Source organism: Pleurodeles waltl, chromosome 12, assembly GCF_031143425.1.
Source record: "Pleurodeles waltl isolate 20211129_DDA chromosome 12, aPleWal1.hap1.20221129, whole genome shotgun sequence".
Classification (NCBI taxonomy): domain Eukaryota; kingdom Metazoa; phylum Chordata; class Amphibia; order Caudata; family Salamandridae; genus Pleurodeles; species Pleurodeles waltl.
Window position 1 is genome coordinate 233,548,317 of NC_090451.1, and position 21,639 is coordinate 233,569,955.

General features: G+C 42.9%; 1 protein-coding gene across 5 annotated transcripts in view; it reads left to right on the top strand.

Annotated features, from left to right (window-relative positions):
- The window catches only part of PMFBP1 (polyamine modulated factor 1 binding protein 1), an 881,291-nt gene that overhangs the window by 620,165 nt on the left and 239,487 nt on the right, over positions 1–21,639 (top strand). For all 5 annotated transcript variants that reach the window (XR_011199809.1, XR_011199811.1, XR_011199812.1 and 2 more), the window contains one exon: positions 7,575–7,728. Coding sequence is in view for 1 of the 5 variants with exons in the window: in XM_069216463.1 (XP_069072564.1) it covers positions 7,575–7,728 (154 nt within the window). In the remaining 4 variants the exon portion in view is untranslated. The remainder of the gene's footprint in view (positions 1–7,574; positions 7,729–21,639) is intronic.

Consider the following 21,639-nt stretch of genomic DNA (forward strand, 5'->3'; position numbering starts at 1 on the left):
TTGAAACTTAAGTCCTTCTTTGCCTCTACACCCACACCCCTTACCCCATCTTTTTCTACTTGTCACACACAGGATATTATGATTCAAGATCTGTCTGACATTTCCGTCTTATGTAACCTTTCTAACACCACTGAACCAGATATCACCCTTAACTCTATTGCTGAAGAACTTAACCTTCAGACTAACCAATACTTTTCTTCTGATCTCCGCCCTCAATCTACATTTACTCCCACGCTTTCAGCGGGTAACTCCATTGATCTGTTTTCCACAGCGGTTCTCCATGATCTTGATCGTGAATATAAACGATATTGTAACCAACGTTACCTACTAACACTCACGGTGGCCATACTGAGGCAATAAAACAGCTGAGGTCTAATTACAACATTACCATTAAGGAAGCTGATAAAGGAGGCAATATTGTTGTCCTCAATACTGATGACTATCTTACCGAAGCCTATCGCCAGCTTCAAGACAAGACATGCTACAGGAAACTCTCACATAACCCGACAGTTGAAATACAAAAGAAACTGTCTGAAAGATTGGAATACTGGCACTCTTGCCACACTCTCTCCAGCTCCGAAAAGTCTGCCCTTTTTCTCCAACATCCCACTATCCCGACCCTGTACCTTTTACCCAAAATCCATAAAGCAGGTCATCCTCCGAAGGGTAGACCTATTATCTCTGGAGTTAATTCCATATGTTCTAAACTGGGATCCCTCATTGATCAAGAGCTCCAACCTTTCATGACAAACCTGTCATCATATGTGAGAGATACCAAAGATATCTTACAAAAGCTACAAGATATTGAGTGGCAATCTGATTTTTTCCTTGCAACTATTGATGTAGTCAGTCTTTATACTTCCATCAAACACACTGATGGATTAACAGCAGTGAGTAAATGTCTGTCTACTAGATCAGTTCAATATTTGACACGAAATGCTATGATCTTGGACTTTCTCAAATTCAGTTTGCAAAATAACTACTTTCTTTTTGACGGCAACTTTTATCTACAGCTGCAAGGAACTGCGATGGGAGCAAAATTTGCTCCACCCTATGCTTGCATCCTGATGGGAGCTGTTGAAAACCACTGGCTCTGGTCAGACCGTTCCGACCAATTTATCAAACATATTATCTTTTGGGGACGGTATATTGACGATATTTTGCTTATCTGGCAAGGCTCAGAGGCTCACCTTCACAAATTTATTCAGTCATTAACACCTAACCCTTGGGAGATTGAAGTAACTTATCAAATTTCTAATTCCTCCATTGAATATCTAGATCTTTTGATTTATGTTGAGGATAACAAACTCCTGACAAAGTTTTTTCGCAAAATGACATCTGCCAATTCGATTCTTCATGCCACCAGTTGTCACTCGGCTAGTACCATTCGGAATATACCCAAAGGAGAATTTCAACGTGCTAGACTCAATTGCTCCAATATAAATGACTATGACAGAACGTCCTCTGAAATGACAATGAGATTAGTTTCCAGGGGGTATAATCAGGCCTCTCTCAACACTACCAGAAATTAAGTGAGAAATATGGATCGAAATTCTCTGCTGAATAAACCTAAACAAATCAACAAGAACACGACCATTCGCTTCATCACGGCCTTTCACAATGGGCACAAGCATATTCGTAAATCACTCAAACATTTTTGGTTTTTACTGGTGAATAACACTTCGATTAACCAACATATCACTAGCTATCCACAAATAGGATTTAGGAGGGCACCCAACTTACGTAATAAACTGTGTCCTTCATTCTTTCAACGCAAGTCTCCCACTACTTTCCTACCATCCAAACCTGAAGGCTTCTACACTTGCAGCAAATGTTCTATATGCAAATTAGGCCTGTCCAAATCTACAGCAGTAAGCATTAACAACTGCATATATCGGATCACCGACTTCATTAACTGTTCTAGTACCTCTGTTATTTATGCCATCTGGTGTCCCTGTAACTTGACTTATATTGGCAGTACGATTCGGCCCTTAAAAATTTTAATACAGGAACACTTTCGGAATATACACAAGTCTGATACCCAAGCACCCATGGTAGAACATTTTATCAAGTGTCACCAATACCAACGTACCTTTACTTTTTGTGGGTTAAGACGTATCACACCCTCCCCTAGGGGAGGCAACACACCATTGCGACTACGCCAGGAAGAGAGCCGCTTAATAATAAAATATAATACTGTAAACAATGGGCTCAACAAAGACCATGAATGGCATTTTTGGTTAATGTAAAGAACCTGTAACCTAATGTCTTTTTTCCTTTTTTTCCTTTTTTTTCCTTTCTTTTTCCTTTTCGCTTTCTTTTCTTTCTTTCTCTCTTTCTTTTGTAGTCCCTTTTCCTTTTTTCTCCTTTCTTTTCTCTTTCTCTTTCTCTACCTTTCATTATTTGCTCTCATATTGTCCTTCAGTTTTCACTACAAGTATACTTTGTGACCTCATGTTAATTCTAACTATAGTTCGCTTGGAGAAAATGCAATCGGCTGATTTATTATTTGTATTTTCCTTATGTTAGGCAATTATACAGTCTCTCATTTTGTATTAGATTATTGGAACAAATACTTATATAGTACACAAGATTCTACCGTATCAGCATTCATGTATCTATTTGACTCTTCAGGACAACTATTTACGTCCATCCTTTAACAAAATGGCGCTACGTAGCGCGTAACGTGAGAGTCCTTTCTCCCTGTTGATTCTATTCATTTTGACACGGGTTATTTAAACGCGACTTTAGACGCGGACGCGTCCGTCCCGTTTCCCGTGTTCCCCTTTATTGCTTCTGGCCGTATTTGCACGGCACTTTGATTTTGCAGCGTTTGAGGTAAGGGCAAAGATTACTAATGCTTTCTAAAGCGAACGTTCGGCTCTCTGAATGCCGCAACTTCGCTTTTTGCTTGTTTTCTATGAAGATGGACTTTAGTTCCACACACTGTGACCGCCATAAAGTCATAGTCAAATTACGTTTTCTATACAATGCGATTGTGCCCTGGAAACTAGCGAATTTATTGATCGACACTAGCCGCCTTGTTCCATTGATTTTTGTCCAGTACGTCATATTCAATAGATCACCATGTAGCATTTTTCTCTTTCTTTTTCTCTATCTATTTTAAGTCTCCCAGACGGTTTTCCTTTCTTGAAAACTGTAATGTAATTTTTGGATTTTAAGCCATATGGTGTTTCCTTAAAGTATAAGTACTACTTCCCAAAAAAAAAAAAATAATAATAATAATAATTTAAAATGTTGTATTGTATTCCTTAAATCTGGTCTATCAGTTGCTTGACTTGTCGTATTAAATTGTAAGATACTCTTTTATATATTTCTGTTAAACCTTAGAATGTTTTAACTGATAGACTATTGTTATCTTACAGAAAAGGATTATTACAATTTGTAACTAATACATGTCTGCCTCATTTCGCGAGGTATGTTTGCCAGTACCCTAGCATTTCCATCCTTCAGTCTCGAGCACTAGCTAACCTAGGTGATATCTTAGCTTTATCTGGCACTTGGGATTCTGGAAATAATTGCAGACTATTTTTTCTACAATCTCACCACTTTTCCTATCATTACCCTTATCTTGGAAAATGCCACTGGTTGCTTCTCTCTTTTTTCTTGGACTTTCAAATACATCTGGGTCTGACTGTAGTCACTAATTGCACTTACGCATCAACTTTCCTTTCTTCTATCAAGCAATTGGCTCCAATTATCTCACATCCTGACTTATCACACTCCCTTCAATCTTCGCATGGGATTCCCCTTTTTGTTCACTTTCTTGATGGTGCTCTCAACGACATTTTATCTACTCATATGAATATTTTTGAATTGCAATTTGTCATCTCTTTTTATTTTCAGCCTTGAGAAAGCCCCGGCCTATATATAGCCAGAGGGGGCGAAACACGTGTTGGCTGATCTTCTATTCATCCTATGTTTATCATATTTGGATTTTGGATTTTGTTCTCTGTCCTATTAACCAGTGACTGACTGTAAAACTGTGACTTTAATGTTTGCACAACAATAAAATCAAGAACTTTCTGAGTGGGACTTCACCCTTTTTGTTTACATGGTTTGGAGGAAAGAATGTTATTGATCTGTCTGAAGTGTCACTTGCTCATAAGTCTCCCATCCCACAGTGAGAAAAGTGTCATCTGACCTAGGCATGATGGCTCATTCATTTTCTCTGACTCCAAACCCCCGTCTTCACATGAGCCCACTTCAAGAGTGTCTGGAGGATTAGTGGGATCAATATTCAGGCAATTGGGAGGACAAGATCACACTTTCTCCAAAGGCAAAACAATCCCTGAAATGGTGGTGTTCACCGACAAATCTCCTACAAGGGATGCCTTTTCATCAGGATGTTTCCTCTCAGACAATATTTACAGATGCCTCTGTTAATTTGGGTAGCGCACATGAATCATCATCAGATCCATGGAACATGGTCTCCAAGGGAAGTGGCCTATCAAATCAATCTCCTCAAACTACTTACGGTTCACCGATCACTGGAGGCTTTTCTTCCATCCTTCAAGATGAAATCCCTGCTTGTCCAGACAGGCAACATGTCAAAAATTTACTGTTTGAACAAGCAAGGGGGAACGAGGTCAGACAATTGCCTCACGAAGCACAGAAAATTTGGATTTGGCTCATACCCAGAGACCTGAGAATAACCAACTCATCTTCCAGGGGTTCATAATGTTCAAGCAGACTCCCTAAGCAAGGTTCTTCAGGAAAACCACAAAAGGGTTCTTCACGAAAAGGTCATACAAAGCATCTTCAGCATGTGGGGCTCTCCTGACATAGATTCATTTGCAACCGCAGAAAATAAAAAAATGCCCAGACTTTTCCTCTAGGTATTATCAACCAGGGACGGTGGGGAAAGCCGTATGAATTGACTGCTCTGGCACCTTTCTCTACACTTTTCCTCCGATCCCGTTGATTCCATTGGTTCTCATTAAACTGTCTTACTTGAGGGTCAGAATGATCTTGACAGCTCCGGAGTGGCCCCGACAGTGGTGGCTCACAGATCTTCTCCATATGTTGAATCGTCCACACATGAAGCTGTTGTGCAGACCGGACCATCTCATGAAATTCGGAGGCCATTCACCCCAATGTTTCCTCTTTGAGTTTGACAGCATGGCTCCTGAGCTAATACAAAATGGGCATTTAAATCTTCCTCAAGACTGCATAAATATTCTTTAAGAGGCACTACGTCCATCAACACGTTCAACTTACACATTTAAATGGAAGAGATTCTGTATCTGGTGTTCTAACAAGAACTTTGATCCAATGAAGTGCGACGAAGAAGCAGGTCTTACATATTTGCTTTACCAGGCCAAATCAGGCTTACAGTTCTCTTCTAGTGAAGTTCCTTTGGCAGCAATTACTGCCTGCAGCAAATGTCCTTCACAAATCTTTTTTTTAATTTCCTGTTGTAAAGGATTTTTGAAGGGTTTGAGAAAAGTCTTTCCCCCACTACGGCACCCATCTCCTCCCTGGGAGTTGAACATAGTCCTTTCTCGACTCATGCAGGCCCAGTTTGAGCCCATTCATAAATCATAATTGCAGCACCTTTCTTGGAAAACTTCTTTGCTAATAGCTATCACATTAGCACATAAGGTTAGTGAAATTCAGGTGGTGTGCTCCCTCAAACCATATACAGTGTTTCATAGTGGGAAAGTAGTATTGAGGACTCCCTCGAAATTCTTACCTTTAAGTGGTTTTGGATTTTCACATCCACTAGTCCATTTCCTTGCCTACTTTCTTTCAGCAGCTTAACACTCCAGCTGAAAGAACTCTCCATACTTTATATGTCAGGCTAATTTTGAAGTTCTGTCTAGATAAAACAAAGAATATGCGCAAATTGGGCCATTTGTTTGTAAATTATGGGCTGGTCCATACAGGGTTAGCCAATTCTAAACCGTCCATACCCCTTTGGATAGTATCTTGCAATCTGTCGTGCTACCAGAAAGCAAACAAGGTTCTGTCTGGTAGACCTAAAGCTCATTCCACTAGAAAGAAAGCAGCTACAGCTGCTTTAAAGAGACATGAGCCAATTGCTGAAATATGTAAAGCAGCTACGTGGAGATCTGTTCATACTTTTACCAAACATTGTTGTTTGGACTCAGATACTAGAGCAGATGCTCTAGTAAGACAGGCCTCTCTGAGAAATCTGTTCACTTAACTTGTCTTGTGGGTCATCTCTGTTTCTTATCCACCACAGTTCGTGGGGGCTGGGCCGCTACTCTCTTCAGTGCGTATGACTGTCAATGGAGATCCCTTGTGAGAGGAGAAATGGTAATGTAATCCTAGTTCTCTCTCTGGGGAATCTCCACTGAATTCATAAGCAAGCCACCCTCCTCCCCTGTGGAAGTAACAAAGGCAGTTATTGGACAACTTTTCTTCATAATTTTGCCATTGTGTTGGTCAAAAGGAACTGCAGCAGATATAGCGGCCCCAACATCATATCCGGGCGGTATGGATCTAAAACGGTGTCACTTGATGCTACCTACTGGTACGCAAGTGAACTGCTATTGAAAAATCGAAAGAGCCAATCTGATGCTTGAGGGTATGCATATGCTGAGGAATTTGCAGTTAGTATCTACCAAAAAAGATGTTACCAAAGGTAAGTAGCTTGGTCTTCTTTCTATTACTCCTGCAGGTTCTTTTTATTAGTGTTTTCTTTCTTTTTCACTGTTTTCAGGTCTCTCGTCCTTCGTTCCCCTTTTTCTGTCTTTCTGTCTTGTTGTGCGTTGAAATGTCATGATGAAAAATAGGTTCTAGTCCCCAAACAGGAATTCTGGTGGGCCCTACCTGCAACCACTGGTTCAAATTAAACACTGACTATCTACTAAGCAAAGGACTATTCAGTAGTGGTGGGAGTAAAGGGAAGGAGGACAGAGTGGACTCGGGGTATGACATGGATGAGGTGTAGCATTACAGAGGGGTCATCAGATCCTTCCTGTAGAGTAAGATTGAGGGAGCTTGGCAGACCTAGGTAGGGAGGGAGTGCCATATTCCAGGAAAAAAGGAAAGCAAAAGCTTGATATCTTGTCTTTGCCTTCCCGCATATATTTTTTTGTCTTGAATAGTCAAACCTAGACTCATAGTTACATTTTGTACCATGTGCGGTCTATATTCTCCCCTTTCGCTTGATGGCCAGAGCCAAAGCATTGCAAAGTAAAGACGAGCAGATATTCAGTGTCTCCACGGAGATGTGGAAGAGGTCATAGGGCAATAAGGGCTTAACAATCAAGATTTTCAGCTGAAACATATGGTCTGAAGACACATATAATCGGGAACCTGCTGGAAATCATGCTTGTGTTCTTCATTGTTTTCAATGCTTAACTGACCCAACCATGTTTTGTCTCAATTTCTACCATCGGATGTCAATTTTCCATCGTTTCCATAGATTTCACGCTACCATTACCTATTTTTTGGTTGTTTGATTTTTGTGATTTTCTTCGCCTCTGCTCCTGAATTACATCAGCACATGTGCTGTCTCTGTGCTTCTCTCTTTCTCATGTCTGTCCCTTTCTTCTTGTCTCTTATTTTTCATACATGTACAGGAAGCTGATCGACAGGCTCAAAACAGAGCTATCTCAGGCTAAGCAGAGCCATCAGGCTGTAGCTCAGGAGGGACAGAAGCATCAGCATACAGCTGCACGACTGGAACTAGAGAAAGTCAACATTCGGGAGCAACTACGAGTGCTGCAGACACAGGTAAATCTAACCTAAGAGGCTCAAACAATATTTTGACAGTGGCTAAATGAGTAAATATCAAACAACATTCAAATGACCTTTTTTAATGGAGCGTTTCTGTCTTTAGATTTTTCAACCTGTAATATATTACAAGATATCCAGAAAGGGATATAAGGCAATATCTTGGCACATTAGATAACTTAGTGGTATGTCATATGCTGTTAGCATCACTGAAATTGATGTATGGTCTAGTATCTATGGTACCAGACATAAATTCCTTTTTTGGCATGGCTCAAACATCAGGGTTTTAAAATAGCATTGTTATACAAGCATATTTCATGTATCAAATTTTTGCTAGGTGTTTTTGCAATACTTTCTGCAGAGACACCTTGCCTAAAGAGCTGCTGGAAATAAAACTGGAGTTAGTTAATGACGAACTATAGCTACTGTGCTTGCGTCGGTGTTGCAGTGAGTTGACATACATTCCATTAAAGGACTGTGAAAGGCGGGTCCTCAGTGCAACAAATAAATCTTAGAGGACAAGTAATTTTGGACCTTTCAGTTGTAGTAACCAGTTAACCCTGTGTGGTTTACATTCAGTGTATTCATTGATGCAAAATAGCCACTCATGACCCCGAGAGAAGGAGCCTTATTCTTCATTTTCCATCACAAAGAAAAAGTCAATAACTGGAGCTACTAGCCTTGCTCTTACAGGAGTGTATTTTCTATTTCTATATTGGAGAACAGCCGTGCTCTGTTGAAGACAGAATCACTGCACTAACCCCATCTGGAGTATTCAGATTGTCCTTCTTGCTTAAACTCGGCTGGATCCAACTTTCCAGTCACTGATGTGTCAGTATATCTTCATGCCAGTTGGACAACATTATGTTGTGTATTAAGTGATGAAGCCACTGATTCATAGATGGGATCTTGGAACTCCATTGCTTCCACTACGTTTAATGCAGGGCTCTACATGTCCTTGGGTTTGGATGCCACTCATGTCTTTTGTAGCTGAATCTCCTACAGCCATGGCACTTCTGAGATTACAGTCTCTTCAGTGTCTGTGGAGTTCTTGATGCTTCATGTGGATATAGAGGAATTGATTCTGCATTGCCAGGCATGGAAAGCTGTAGATTCAGTCAATTTATAGAGAATGTGATTCTCTTTTTTCCGAACATTCCCAATTACGTGCAGAAATTAACAGCAACTCTGAAGATAAAGGACTGATGAAGCAATTATAGTCTGCTGTCCAGAATAATACTTTTGCGGTGTCTGTTTTTTTTTTTTAGGTTTGTTCTCCTTACTTTCAGCTATTGTTTTATCTTTTTGCAATTACAGAAAAGGCCGCATATGCTTTCATGAGTAATTTCTAACTGCACTTTGACTACAAGATAATTAGTGTTCTTAAATGTATCACATTGCCCTCCATACATACTCCTCCCTTTTCTGCCTCATCTAAACAGTGTGGCCTGGCTATTTGTGAGAGGACTCTTGTTGATGGAATGTTCAATGGTGACAATGAAAGCAGAGACAGACCCGCACATCCTTCGCAAGATAGCGCTCCTGCGTAAGGAGCACCACACATTAGCACACAGTGAAGCGCAGTCCCAAGCAGTAGCAACACGACACCGCCTGTATGACACAGGAGTCAAGGCAGGAAGATTACTGGCTTGGCTATGGAAGCGAGAGATAGAGGCACGACCAGGGGATAGCTAATAAGTTTGCAAGATTCTACAGGGAGCTCTTTCAAGCATACTCGCTAGCAGATGCATCCCAAATAGAGGACTAATTAGCGGGAATGCAGATCCCATGCCTGATGTCTGAGGACTGTGAGTCCTTCAAGGAGGTTAAAGCGGCATAGGCAAACTGAAAGCGGGCAAGACACCAGTCCCTAATTTGATTTCAATAGGACTCCTCAAGATGAATGCTGACGTCCTGAGCCCATACCTACCTAACATGTTTATAGTGGTAATCCTGAAGGCCGGGAACCCCACCCCTCCCACAGAATGCAGCTCCTACCGCCCAATCTCCCTTCGCAACATTGAGACAAAGATTCTAGCAAAGATTCTCGCCATGAGACAGATAGCAGTGATAACCCCCGATCCATCAGGATCAATCAGGCTTTATGCCCAAGAGGTCAACAAGATGTAACCTCTGCAGGCTCTACAACTGGCAGGATGAGTTGCGGGCACAGAAAGAACCCCACGTGCTGTTGTCCCTGGACACCGAGAAGGCGTTCGAAGCGGTTCATTGGTCCTTCATGGGGCGCGCTTTGGAGAACTTTGGGTCAGACCTACATTTCTGGCGTGGGTAGAGTTATTATATCATAATCTAGTGGCCATGGTCTGAGTTAACGGAGTAACATCGGTAGACTTTCCCATTGAGAGAGGTACAAGGCAGGGAGGTCCCCTCTCCCCACAGTGGTTTGCCCTCACATTGGAACCCCTGGTGTGCTTGCACCCAGACACATTGGGCTTCCGCATTAAAGAGAGGGGGAGGGAGACGAAAGGATTTTGTTATATGCTGACAATGTCCTGCAATGTCCTGCTAAACAAGAGGTTGCCATGGTGTGTTTAGAATATTTGAGAGATATGGGCCCACTCTGGCTACAGGATAAATTGGACCAAATCAAGCCTATACTTAGTGGGGGAGCAACCTGGAACAGTTGGATCTTCCTGGCAACCTGTGCATACATAAGGTGGGTGTAGCGGAATTGAAGGAGTTTTGCTTTATGAAACACGAACTACAGGGTCAGGTGCCATATGATTTAGTAGAGTTTTATTGATTTAGGGATCTTAGAGGTAAAGCTTATACATTGTTTCAATTGTGCTCCAGGTTCTCTTTTCACTAGTACATCTCTTGATTCCAGTACCAGTCTCCTCTGCAAAATTCAGTGTACCTCTGGATAGGAAAAAAAGAAAGAATTCTGGTCTTAGGGACGTGAATTTACTAGAATGGGAGTAGGTGGCGATGTGAGGGGTTTCACACTGGTGATACAAGGCTTGTACATTCTAATGTGCCCAAGACATGCATAAGTGTCTGTGAGGGTCTTTTCCTCTTTATTTATAGGTGTGAGCCCCTTTTCTTTTCCCCTCTGTTATTACTCATTCCCTCCCTTCTCCCGCTTTCCCCAGTTGGTGAATTCAGCCCAAAACACACTCGTACCTTGTGCAGCCATGTTCCTCCTGGAACATGGCTGGGCTGTGGGCATGAAGAGTTCTGGATTTTTCCTTCTTTTTCCTTCTCCTCTCCTTCTCCTTGCTCTGCTCCCTCTCTCTCTCCACTCCGCTCCTTCTCCCCGCTCTGCTCCTTCTCCCTGCTCCGCTCTTTCTCCCTGCTTCGCACCTTCTCCTTGCTCTGCTCGCTCTCCGCTCCTCCTGGTTCCGCTCTCTCTTCGCTCCTTCTTTCTCTGCTCCTCTCCTTCTCCTGGTTCCGCTCGCTCTCTGCTCCACTCCTTCTCGCCTGGCTCACCTCCTTCTCCTGGTTCCGCTCTCTCCGCTCCGCTCCTTCTCTTCCCGCTCTGCCCCTTCACCTGGTTCTGCTCTCTCTCTCTCCGCTCCACTCTTTCTCCCTGCTCCTTCTTCTTGCTCTGCTCTCTCTCCGCTCCGCCCCTTCTCTCCCGCTCTGCTCCTTCTCCTAGTTCCGCTCTCTCTCTGCTTCCAGTGTGTCTACGTCACGGGTGGTTGTTAAAGTAACAGGTGATGCCGGAAGTGCTCGGAACGAACTCGTCATGTCCTCCCCTTTACAGTGGGGTTTAAATAGGTGGGGACATAGTTGACACTGGACAGGGAACGCAGCCTTGACAGAAACCTCCAGAAGGTCCTGGCGGATGCAGAGAGGTGGAGGAACCTGCAACTAACACTGCTTGGTAGGGCAGCTATGTACAAGTTGGTCACCCTACCGAAGCTGCTGTGTGTTTTTCAGAACACATATGTCAGGTTCCCGGAAGAAACCTTCACCAGAGTTGAGGGGAAGTCCGCCGGTTGCTGTGGAATGAGAGACACCCACATGTGGCCTTACAGACTCTCCAGCGTAATCCCTACAACAGGGGGCTAGCCCTCTCGGACATACGGGCATACTACTGGACAGGGCATCTAATCTGATTGGGAGCATGAGCCAGGAGAGCACCCTAGATACATGCTAGAGAGAAGCCAATTCCAACGTGAATCATACTTACCTTACTGCCTGTGGGGAAAGGGTGAAGAGACTGCCGACACCCACATTCAGTTGACCATAGAGGAGCAGCAGGAATATCCGTTATCTCCCTCACAGTGTTATAAATACATACAACTCAAACATGCCTGGCAGGCGGAAAAGCTTGATCTTACGGGGCTCCCTGACTGCACCCCTCTAGAGGGGAGACTGCTCCAAGGGGAACTGGAAGGGAAAGCAATCTCCTGGACATACAAAACAATCAATAACAACATGCTAGACATGTTAAAGAAATTGAGGGAAAGAAGGGAGGGGAAGTTGGGGAGGATAGATGACACAGACTGGGAGGCAACCCTGATGCATCAAAGAGAGGTGGCAATCAAAACCCGACTACGGTTAAAACAATTTAAAGTACTTCACAGGTTATATTATGACAGGGCACTCCGACATCACTTTGGGAGGTCATTGTCACCCAACTCTCTACGGTCTACGTAGTATTTTGGGGCATTTCCTGTCGCAAACACTAGGCCTATCCACACAAGTGAGGTATCATTTTTATCAGGAGATGTGGGGAATGCTGGGCAGAAGGAAGTTTGTGGCTCCCCTCAGATTCCAGAACTTTGCAGCACCGAAATGTGAGGAAAAAGTGGTTTTTTTTGGCCAACTTTTGAGTTTTGCTAAGGATTCTGGGAAAAGAACATGGTGAGAGCGCCACAAGTTATCCCATCATGGGTTCCCTTAGGTGTCTAGTTTTAAAAAATGCACAGGTTTAGTAGGTTTCCCTAGGTGCCGGCTGAGCTAGAGGCCAAATTCCACAGCTAGGCACTTTGCAAATAACAAATCAGATTTCAATGCAAAAAGGTGATGTGTCCATGTTGCGTTTCCTGTCGCGAGCATTAGCCCTACCCACACAAGTGAGGTACCATTTTTATCGAGAGACTTGGGGGAAACGCAGAAAAAAGAACAAGTGTTATTGCCCCTTGTCTTCCTCTACATTTTGTCCTTCCAAATGTAAGACAGTGTGTAAAAAAGATGTCTATTTGAGAAATGCCCTGTAATTCATATGCTAGTATGGGGACCCCGGAATTCAGAGATGTGCAAATAACCACTGATTTTCAACTCCTGGTCTTTTGCCCATTTTGGAAATACAAAGGTCTCCTTGATACTTATTTTTCACTCATTATATTTCACCAAATGAATTGCTGTATACCCGGTCTACAATGAAAACCCACTGCAAGGTGCAGCTCCTTTATTGACTCTCAGTACCTAGAGTTCTTGATGAACCCACAAGACCTATATATCTCCGCAACCAGAAGAGTCTAGCAGACATAACAGCATATTGCTTTCAAGAATCTGCTATAGCTGTAAAAAGGTATAGAAGAAAACGTAGACAGAAATAGCTTTTTTTTTTTTTTTTTACCTCAAATTCAATATTTGTTTTTATTTTAGCTGTTACTTTCCGTAGGAAAACCTTGAAGGATCTACACAAATGACCCCTTGCTGAATGCAGAATTTTGCCTACTTTTCAGAAATGTTTAGCTGCTCGGGATCCAGCATTGGTTTCACACCCATTTCTGTCATTAACTGGAAGGAGGCTGAAAGCACAAACAATAGTAAAAATGGGGTATGTCCCAGTAAAATGCCAAAATTGTGCTGAAAAGTTTGGTTTTCTGAGTCAAGTCTGCTTGTTCGTGAAAGCTGGGAAGATGGTGATGTTAGCACCGCAAACTCTTTGTTGATGCCATTTTCAGAGAGAAAACCACAAACTTTCTTCTGCAGCCCTTTTCACAATTATAAAAAAAAAACTATATCTTAGCTGTATTTTGGCTAATTTCTTGGTCTCCTGTCGTAGTTTGGACCCTTGCTCTGGGCAAGACTGCTGGTTAAAGGATGACAGTGCTTTTGCTTGTTGGCGACTATGCCTATCCTACAACAAATCGCAACTGTTGTCCCAACCGTACCGGCTCACTAGCAGCACCTCACCAGGAACACAATAGTAGAAGGTGATTTGTGGCAGCCTTTACGCATGGACTTGAGAATAAGACAGCTCAGGGAGTGTTGTGGTTAAACAGCAATTACCCCTTTCTCACAGATATATCATGTCTCATACAAACACAGGCAATGACAAAGATGCAGTAAAGTTTCAATAGTTTTTATTTAACATAACTGCAATTTGCGATAAGTTGAATGGGCTGCAATGATTAGGAAAATGACTAATGCAAGGAACAGAATTGTGAAGACGAGAGTCATTTTTACGAAGACCCCCACCATCTTGCAATGCATAGAAAAGACATACGAGATGTAATATGCCCTAATACCCTAATGTGAAAAGCCTAACCTCCAACCTAAAGGAGAGCTGGGTTTGCTAAACCTAATCTGCCAATGCCATGAGAGGAGCCCCCAACCCTCGTTACCTTGGAATGAGGTCTCTATCTCAGACTCCACAGGGACACGAAGACTGGGTCAGCATCAAGACGACGTACAGCATCGATATCAGCGATGGTGGCAATGCCCTTTGGTCAGAATCCCTCTGATTATCTGTCTAAAGTGCGATGTATTTATACAGATCTACAAGGACCCCTGACGTAGGTGTGTTCCCAAACAATAGATAACAGACATGCTTGGGACGGCAATTAATATAAACAATCCCTCGAAAGTATAGAGAGGGAAAATCCCTAAGTGTGAACACCTACTGTTTGTTTGTCTTTGTTGCTTGAACTTGACGCCTTAGCCCGGTGACACTGATAATGCAAAACATAACAAGTGGCCTAACTATAAACAAGGCAGCCATCTTAGAAGAATTAAATAATTAAATGGGCTAAGACAGAGCAAGCTAAGTAGGTTAAAAGTCACTAGGTGACGGGGGCACGAGTCTGCAAGCCAGAGGCTAAGCTAACTCCTGCTATCCCATTAAAACGAACTAGGATTCACTACACTCCTCCAGGGAAACCCACAAACTCTGGGTACCTCTAGAATCCCTAGGATATTGGAAAAAGGATGCAAATTTGATGTGGGTAGCTTATGTGGACAAAATGTTATAAAGGCCTAAACTACCCCAAATAGCCAAAAAAAAGGCTTGCACAGGAGGGGGAAAGGCCTGGCAGTGAAGGGGTTAAGTATGCCTTTCTTGGCGTAAAAATGTTTTCCGACCTGTTCTTCATAGCCTCTTCATCAGATTATTAGATACATGTCACTCAACTATGGTGACACTGTGGGGAAGACAATGACTTTAGCATGCAATCACTTTTTCTGAGGGGCACTTGTTAAAAAGTGGTTGGGTAGTGGCTAATACATTAGCCTCCTATGAAAAACCTAAGAAAACTGCTCCAAATACAAAATGTACCATAAATTACTCATAAAGAAGCAAAAACGGATTCTCCAAAACCTATGACGGCCGTACACCAAACAGCATTTCCTTTCAATGTGCAAAGGTGACTGCTGGGACAGCGGTCATTGCTAAATTTGCCAGGTGGAAGTCCCTTGGGATGGTGGACGTAATGTCCTAACGGACTGTCATCTACCAAACTTTAAATCAGACCCATACTTATATATTTAAAAATGCAAAATTTATGACATTGATATTCTATTGCCAGTAGAACAACAGTTTACCTTTTCAAATCCAACTAACAACAAAATTATAAAGAGATAGAATATTATATTTCCTTTTATGTACTTTTATAACTTGGTAAACATAAAAACATCCATCAAAGTAGATGGGTTGGGTGTATCAAAACCTAAAAACATTACAGCATTTCCATTTCTGCCATCATGCCTTTGAATGTGAGCTATTTGTAATCAACAAATTGTGGTGGTGCAGGTTGAATCAAACGTGTATACCAGTAAGTTCTTTGTGGTTTATGGCTAAGAGCTGTAAGGCAAAATGTTTTGTGTCCAAATGTGATACACAGTTAAGGTCTGAATTAAATGGTTTTGTGAACGATTTGTTGATCCTCTTAATGGCTACGTTTATATTTTTATTTTTCTGTATTAAACTTCTAGCACAGTTGTGTTTTGTTGTAATTCTTTGACTTCCCAGCAACCTTTTCAGGGAGAGAGCCTGAGATAGAAGTTCACTGGCTCTGCTGCCCATTCAGGTTTTGGTTACACTGGCTTGCTTGCACCACATGAAATAAACCATTTCTCCAGTGTATGCTTGGAACCATATCGTGAAAGGTCTAATTTAGAGTTTGGTGGGGGCGGTCTGTCCACCACGGGGCTGCCAGGTCACTAGAACCAATCTCCATCGGGATGATGAACCTTAGCTAGGGTGAAACAGGTCCTGGGTTGCCTGTGTTCTGGTTCAGGGGGGACATGGCCCATAGTTGCCAAGGTTTCAGATTGCTATGTGTGACATTGTTCTGCTTTCCTTCTCTTATCTTATGACGAGCTTACAAAACCTCTCTGGAATGCACCTCTTAGTTTAAAGAAGACATTTATTTTTATTATTACTTCACCACGAGGTTCCTGGAAGACGAAATTAGTAGGTTGGAAGCAAAAGTAGTCGCAGCAATGAAAGCAAAATATATCAAAGTACTTCTCAGTTGCAATGTACACAGCAAATACATGTGATTATATTATAGCATAACTTCAAAGCAAAGCATAAAAGTCAAAATTGCATCACTGTAGGGCCTATCACTCAGCTTCATCTTTCTGGGGCTGCAAGTTGATGACTCCGGTTCAACTGCGAGAAAGAGATTTTCTACCTAAACCGGGACAGGCAACTGACGTCCGTTCCTGTCTGAAGTCAAGATATTTCTCTCTCGCTGTTTCCCAGAGCCATCGTTAAAAGCAAACTCAGTGTGAGAACCGAATAAACCTGGAGAGTGGCCAATTCTCCAAACTTCACTCGTTCTCAGACTGGATTGAGAGGTAAACACAAAATCTATGCGCTCTTATCAGCTAGGTTCTGGTGTGAAAAACACAGCTTGGTCTATCATGTGGAAAAACACAGCTTGGAAAAACACAGCTCATCTGCAATGTCTCAACTGCAATGTGTAACTCAACGTTAAAGCCAATAGGCAGCTAACCTACATACCAAATGTAATGTCTAATGCCATGTTGAAGCCAATAGGCAGCTGACCTGAATACAGAATGTAATGTCTAATGCCATGTTAAAGCCAATAGGCAGCTAACCTAAATACCAAATGTAATGCCTAATGCCATGTTAAAGCCAATAGGCAGCTAAACTGAATACAACATGTAATGTGCTACTGGTGAACATTGAGCAACTAATATGCGCAGTGGTGAAACACAAAGTCATAGGTCAAACACAATTAATAGCATCACAGACATTTTCAGAATTTCAATGTAATTATGAATGACATTTCAACAACTATGGGTGACACATTCTTGCAAGCAAAATCAAGCGCTGAAGACGAGGGAATCAATATCGCAATATATCAAGAATCCTATACCTCCCATTTTACACCAGCGCCATCTTATGGCCTTTGATAAACACTACTAAGAGCTTACCTAGCAAAGTGAGAAACTGGAACAAGAAGGTTTTACCTCACTTCAGGACTGCAGTAATGCGGGAAATGACTGGAAATGTGTTATTCTAACGCAAGATGCGTGACACTTGGCAGCGCTGCTGGCCTGGCAGTTAAGGAATGGACTATTTCTATTTCGGCAGGGTCAAGACTGATTTGCATATGGCTGGGTCCAAAGTGAGGAGACATGGGCACTCATTACGAGTTTGGCGGGTGGCAGAGGCTGCCCGCCAAACTCTGTTCGCCTTCAGGTCGCCTGTGTGGCCTGAACCCCGCCAGCCCTATTAGTTCACCGGAGGGCCGCTGGCAAAAAACAGCATTTCCGCCCACCAGCCCTGCAGTGAACAGGGCCTTATCATTGACGCTGGCTACTAATGGAGCCAGCGCCAATGTGGCGGCACAGTGGGTACAGCACCACCCGTCGTGCATTCCACTGCCTGTAATTCGGGCAGTGGAATGCGGGACGGGGCTTGTTGTGGGGGCCCATGCACTGCCCATGCCAAGTGGGGACTCCTGATCCCCAGGGCGGCGCTGCAAGCAGGACTGCCCTATCAGATGACAAACACCGAGACCGGCAGGCTGCCAACTGGCAGCAGCCTGCCGGTGTCAGTGGTCCGACCACCACGGTCATAATGTGGTGGCCCCACCACCAGCCTGTTGGCGGTGGAACCGCATCGCGAGTCTGGAGGTCATGCAACCCCCAGACTTGTAAAGAGGGCCATGGTGTTCAAAATAATGATGGACTGTGATGCGGCCCGAAAAATGACCCGTGGCTGAGATTAATTCAAGCATTCCACACATCACTTTTTTGTATACCTTAGAAGGTCACTGTAATGATCTTCACACACTGTTTTGGGGATGGAGCAAGGCTTGTTTTGATTACACTGCATCTGGAAAGTGAGGCACAATGGACACGGTGTGGCTCCCATCACAGCACAGATATCCCTGCAGGCCGGAATCTCTAAATAGGATCAGCAACTACATGGCCTCTGCTCATCTGGCAGACCTTCCACTGTGTCTTAATGAGGCCACAGTCATTTGTACAGTGTGAAACTGTGTCTTGGCTGGGGTCATAGTTGGAAGGAATATGTTCACATAATTTAATTTGTCAGGCTTGGAGGCATCTTGACTGAGGTGTTGGAGACAGGAGGAGAATATTTGATTTACAAGCATTTATTTTGAGTCTCATTTGGAGTACAAAGGTCCTGATTTCATTAATACAAGAAACTAGTGAGCCAATAAATCAGATACCCTCTGCCTTATCGCATGTCTCACTGAGGTATGATTCCCACTAATTCTTTCATAAAGTATGTAATGCTGTCCCAGCTAAGTTGTCCCTGATTATACAAGAGCTCTAAAATCAGGTCGACATGCCTCTTTTAAAAGAAGGTTAGTTTCTCATATACTGAGTAAGAGCTCTTCCACAATTTCAGTAGCAATGGCTGCTGCCTTCACCAGGAACATCACATGAATGATAAAGTCAAGGCTGCCACACTATCTATAAATATATTTTCAAGATATAGTATTGTGGAGTTTGATTCCACTGGATTCGATCCGGTAAATGTTATGCTGCCAGAATAACTGTAGCGCCCACCTGCAAGGCTGAGGCTACAGGAACATATATTTAAAAAAATGAAACGTTGCATAGACCTCAAGATAATAGTGATATGCATTGAAATGTGTATGTCTGTAACCACATACCTAAACCTTGTCATTTGCAGGTCACTGAAGTTTGGTTCCTGTTCTATATTAAATTAATTTGGACCACGATAAGGGGCCATTGTGACCAGCTGGAGAGGACAGTGGCCTTGATGGAAAGGGGGTTCTGTTTCTGTGTGTCTTTAGTGTTACTTACCTGTTACTATAATATGTAGAATGAGGAACACTAAAATATTTGTAATTGTGTTTTACTAGAGCCCCATAATCAACAGTGGGATATTCAACAGATGGTCACATACGTATACCATAAGGCGACATAAGGGCGCTATTTAAGCAATGCTGTGCATCTGCAATGCGGGATGCTGTTTCTGGGGACTACCAGGCCCATAATCCATCTGGGAGGACAGAAGAGGAGTGTCATCACCTTGCGGGTGCTCTTTAAGCACTGCTGTAGTCCCGCAGAGAGAAGACTTTCTATGAACTCAGGACATGCTCACCTTTCCGCTGATACCCCCAGTCAAGGCTTACTGTACTAGTGCCCCTGTAGACAGCCTTTTGTTGATTTAATCTGATAACCTGACATGTCTTACCCCTAACAAGGCTCTAGCTCACCTGTTTTCTCTGGGTAATACCACACTATAGGATCAATCTTCCAGTCTGATGGTTAGCAATCCTGATGTAGCACCAGCCAAGGTAAGGGGAGAGCGACATTTGGAGGACTATTTTACCAACTTAATTACCCTCCTTTAGGCCCAGCTGGCCCCTATTTTGGAAAGAATGGCTCGCATTAAGTTACAGCTTACCTCACTAACTGAGAAGACTTGTTCTATCTCTCCTGCTCCTGCTCCAGCCCCAGTGTCTTTGCCCAACCCTCTACACCGTTTGTGCTACCCCTTAGCGGCAAATCTCACATAGAGGAAGGCTCAGTTTATCCTCTGTTACCTTGCCACCCAGTCACTGTAACTCCACATTCTGTCTCTGCTTGTCAGGCCTCAGCTTTGTACCCAGCCTTGTCCCATGTTAAGAATGCTGCATCCTCCGGTATTAGGCCAATCAAGCAACTCCATTATGTGCACCAGCCACATCAAGACTAGCGAGCCATTTACTGTTATGGTGCCTAGTCCCCCTACTTTGGATGGAAATCCGCACATTACCAGGACCTACAATGCGAGCACGTAAAAGGGCGCTGATTTTGTATCCAACCTTCCAGGGTTGAATCTACCCCCAAATGCCTGTTCCTATGTTGTGGTCCTAATCGGAGTCCCTGCTTTTAGGCAAGGCCAGGTGGAATCTGGCGAGCAGTTGTCTAATAAAGCTTTTCATTGGCTTTCGCTAAACAAGGGGTTTGATGTATGTCATGATGCACATTGTGTGAACTGGATTGGATCCTCACTGAAGAATGTGCCAGGGGATTGTATCATGAAAATTGGAGGGATCTGGCTATCATAGAAAATTTGACTTTTCCCAAAACACTGGTGTCTTCATTCGGGGTCGTTTACAACTGTTCCCTCTGGAATTTTTTTTTTTTTTTTTTTTTTTTTACAGGTCTTCTTTTCCCACATGTGTAAACCTTTGTGCGCCTCATGAGAACTTAAGTAAATATGAATATTCTAAGCAACCATTCCACCCTATTCCCCCCTTGGCCAATCACTCCCAACCACTTTCCACTTGTTCTGCTGTTGGCTGGCTTGAGGCTTGGTCTAATGCTGAAATTCCCAGTTCGACTGAATCAGCCCCTTTAGATATACCCAATGGAATAATTCCCAATGTAAATTTCAACCATTTCCTCTCATTCCTGTCATGGAATTAGCAGGTCTAAATTCCAAGCTTGAGTCACCTGATTGGATTGCCCTTATTAAAGCTCACAACACTTGTATGTTTTTTATGAGACATGAGAGACAGATCAGGTCGTTTTTGAGGGCTATTCCTGCTACACCATACCCACTGTTACATCAATGGTGAGGCAGGCAAAACGTGGCCTTTCAGTCTGAATTGAACTCACCTTGGATGTAAGCATTGAAATGATTGAGGTAGAATTCCAGCACTGCAAATTGTTGCACTTAAGGGGCAGTCCCACAAAAAGGTGTTATTGATCTATTTTTAATATCGGGTGGGGACTTTAGCAGCAAGATCAGCGTGGACACTGTAATTTATGTTTGGATGGCCCACTCAGACCTACTAAGGTGTAGCGACAACAGAGAGTCCAAGCCGGATGGCTATTTGGCAGACATAGACTTGATCAATGTGACAGAATTTGCTGGAACCTGTGACCTGCCATCGGATTGGGAAAGGGAGCATGCAACCACAATTGATTATATATGTGTGCTGAAAAGCCTGACTAACAACATTATGCATGATGAGGTGTTGGCTGCTTCTTATTATGATCATAACACTTTGGTGACTTATTTTAACCAGCTCTTTTCCACATCTACACCCCTCTTAAAATCTCTCACAACACTTATTCTTTCTAATTCAAGGCCAAGATTGTGTTGTAGGTTAGCAAATCTATTTAGAGCCCACCTACAACCCTTCCTCTTTTGTCTGAAGGATAATGTGTCTAGTTCCCTACTTGTCCAGGCATTCGAGAAACTATGGGTTGTCATTAAGAGATACCTCTTGAAGCCCCCAAAAT